A 2,102-nucleotide genomic window follows, 5' to 3' on the forward strand; every position below is an offset into this window, starting at 1 on the left:
GGAGATCGAGGGAGGTTTTTTTTTTGAGAGAGAAAGATCGAGGGAGGTTGAGATGGGATTGGTCTGGGCGAAGGAGAATGACGGCGGGGTGGGGTTGGATCTGGACGGCGGCGGGGCAGGGAGACGGGCGCGGGTCTAGGGTTGGAGGGAGAGAGGGAGGTGACGCGGGAGAAAGAGGAAGAGCTGGGCAGCGCGAGTGCAAGGAGCGACGGCCAGGTTTTCTCTCCACGGGCTGCCTTTTATACACCTGTGTGTGAAAGGACGAAAACACCCTCGGCGGGGCAGCGAAACTACAAGCGGTGGCACACTGGAGAGGACGCCGACGAACCACACAGGCCATGCTCGCAGACACAGTCGCTGACCGGCCCACCAGGGATCGACCCCACACGTCAACGAGGTTAGACAGTAATTCCGGAGTAAACAAAACCAGTAAGGAAAAGTGGATCGAAGCTACTATTCATTGTAGCAGTGATCCGGCTTGATCCAACGGCCCAGATCTCTCCCGAGCGAGATTGTACGGTTCAGAACGAATCAGAAGACAAATCCGACGGTCAAAAATCCCGAGCGTGAGGAGGCTGGGTGGCTCCCAACTTACCTATTCCTGGATAAACTTTCCAAAAAGAAGGAGGGTACTTTCCCAAACTTACACCGATCTGTTTGCAGCAAATTGGTAACCACGCATGAGTCCAGTAATTATTCGCACAAGGTGATTGATTTCCTTCCAAAAGTGTACAGCATCTCCAACTCCAACACGGCTTCGACTTGGTACGCCTTCTTCTTTCTCCTTATATATCCCCTTCCTTCAAGCTCACCCAGAGAAAGAAACAGAGCACCCGCCTCCGCCGTCGTCGCGCTTCTCCCCCTCCTGCGTACCTCGTTCGACGACCAGGATGCAGCCGCCGCTCGGCAAGAAGACGAAAGGGCGCCAGCGCCGCGAGAACCGGCTGGTGGAGGACAGGGAGTCCCGGCAGGTGACCTTCTCCAAGCGCAAGTCCGGCCTCTGGAAGAAGGCCTCCGAGCTCGCCCTGCTCTGCCGCGCCAGCCTCGCCGTCGTCGTCTTCTCCGAGGCCGGCAAAGGCTTCGCGTTCGGTAGCCCCTCCACCGACGCCGTCCTGGCCTACGCCGGCTACGGCGACGCCGATGTCCATGCTGCTGCCACTGCCGCTGCTGACGACGTGGAGTGGGAGGCCCTGGAGGCGCTGTGCCGGGAGACAGAGAAGAAAGACGTGGAGGTGGCCGCGGAGGCCGCGTGGATGAGCGGCGTCGGGAAGAAGGTGGCGGACGTGCAGACGCAGGCGGGGAAGCGGTTCTGGTGGGAGGTGGACGTGGAGGCGCTCGGGGAGGCCGAGCTGCCCGAGTTCGCCAGGGCGCTCCAGCGCCTCAGGGACAACGTGCGCCGCCGCGCTGACAACCTGTGTCCGCTCTGCCGCCGCCGTAGTTCAGGGCGGACCAGGCATCCGTTAATTGCCAGTGGTCTTGGTTTATTTTATGCTATCCGCGAAAGAAATTTGTGTCACAAAGTACGACTCCCTTTTTAATTGTAATTTCCTACAGTATAAGATCAATTTGCTACAGGGACTATCTTACAAATGAAAGTTACTTGTTTCAAGAATCAAGATCAATGGATCTGACCTGTAGAAGCTTGTATCGTGATCTTGCTGCTAGAGTAACCAATGGAAAGGTCTACAAAGACACCGATTCATGTTGCCTGCGTATGCATTCTTCGAGGGACTGAGTCACATTTCCATAAGGCATCGGAAAAGATCCAGTATTTGTGTTCCATCCTGCTGCGGGAGCCCTGTATTTGTGTTAACAAAATTCAGTATAAAACTACTTCAGTAAGTTAGACAGTAAGAAACTGCATATAACTTTCATAAAAACCATATACTAGCCCATGACAAAGAGCCAACCTCATCTTATCATGTTCTCTGGATCTCCTTGATTGTTGGAGCTTGAGTCGTGTAATAATGGATAGATATCCGAATATATTCTCAAGTGAGCGAAATAAGTGTCAGATGCAATAAAGCAATGTTTGTTTGTGCTACCGCTGCTGACGACGTGGAGTGGGAGGCCCTGGAGGCGCTGTGCCGAGAGACGGAGAA

The 2,102-nt window shown here is 54.6% G+C and overlaps 1 protein-coding gene across 1 annotated transcript; it reads left to right on the top strand.

Moving 5' to 3' along the window:
* Positions 1-611: 611 nt before the first annotated feature.
* On the top strand, positions 612-1,581 carry LOC109773555 (agamous-like MADS-box protein AGL61). The gene has a single exon (XM_040397380.2). It carries the CDS (start codon positions 891-893, stop codon positions 1,536-1,538), a length of 648 nt encoding a protein of 215 aa, XP_040253314.1. The 5' UTR covers positions 612-890; the 3' UTR covers positions 1,539-1,581.
* Positions 1,582-2,102: the final 521 nt, after the last annotated feature.

Source organism: Aegilops tauschii, chromosome 1 (genome assembly GCF_002575655.3).
Source record: "Aegilops tauschii subsp. strangulata cultivar AL8/78 chromosome 1, Aet v6.0, whole genome shotgun sequence".
In the NCBI taxonomy this organism is placed as follows: domain Eukaryota; kingdom Viridiplantae; phylum Streptophyta; class Magnoliopsida; order Poales; family Poaceae; genus Aegilops; species Aegilops tauschii.

What these genes read in the sequence shown, in the direction of transcription:
- LOC109773555 (XM_040397380.2), top strand. Translation starts at nt 891, where the DNA reads ATGCAGCCGCCGCTCGGCAAGAAGACGAAAGGGCGCCAGCGCCGCGAG.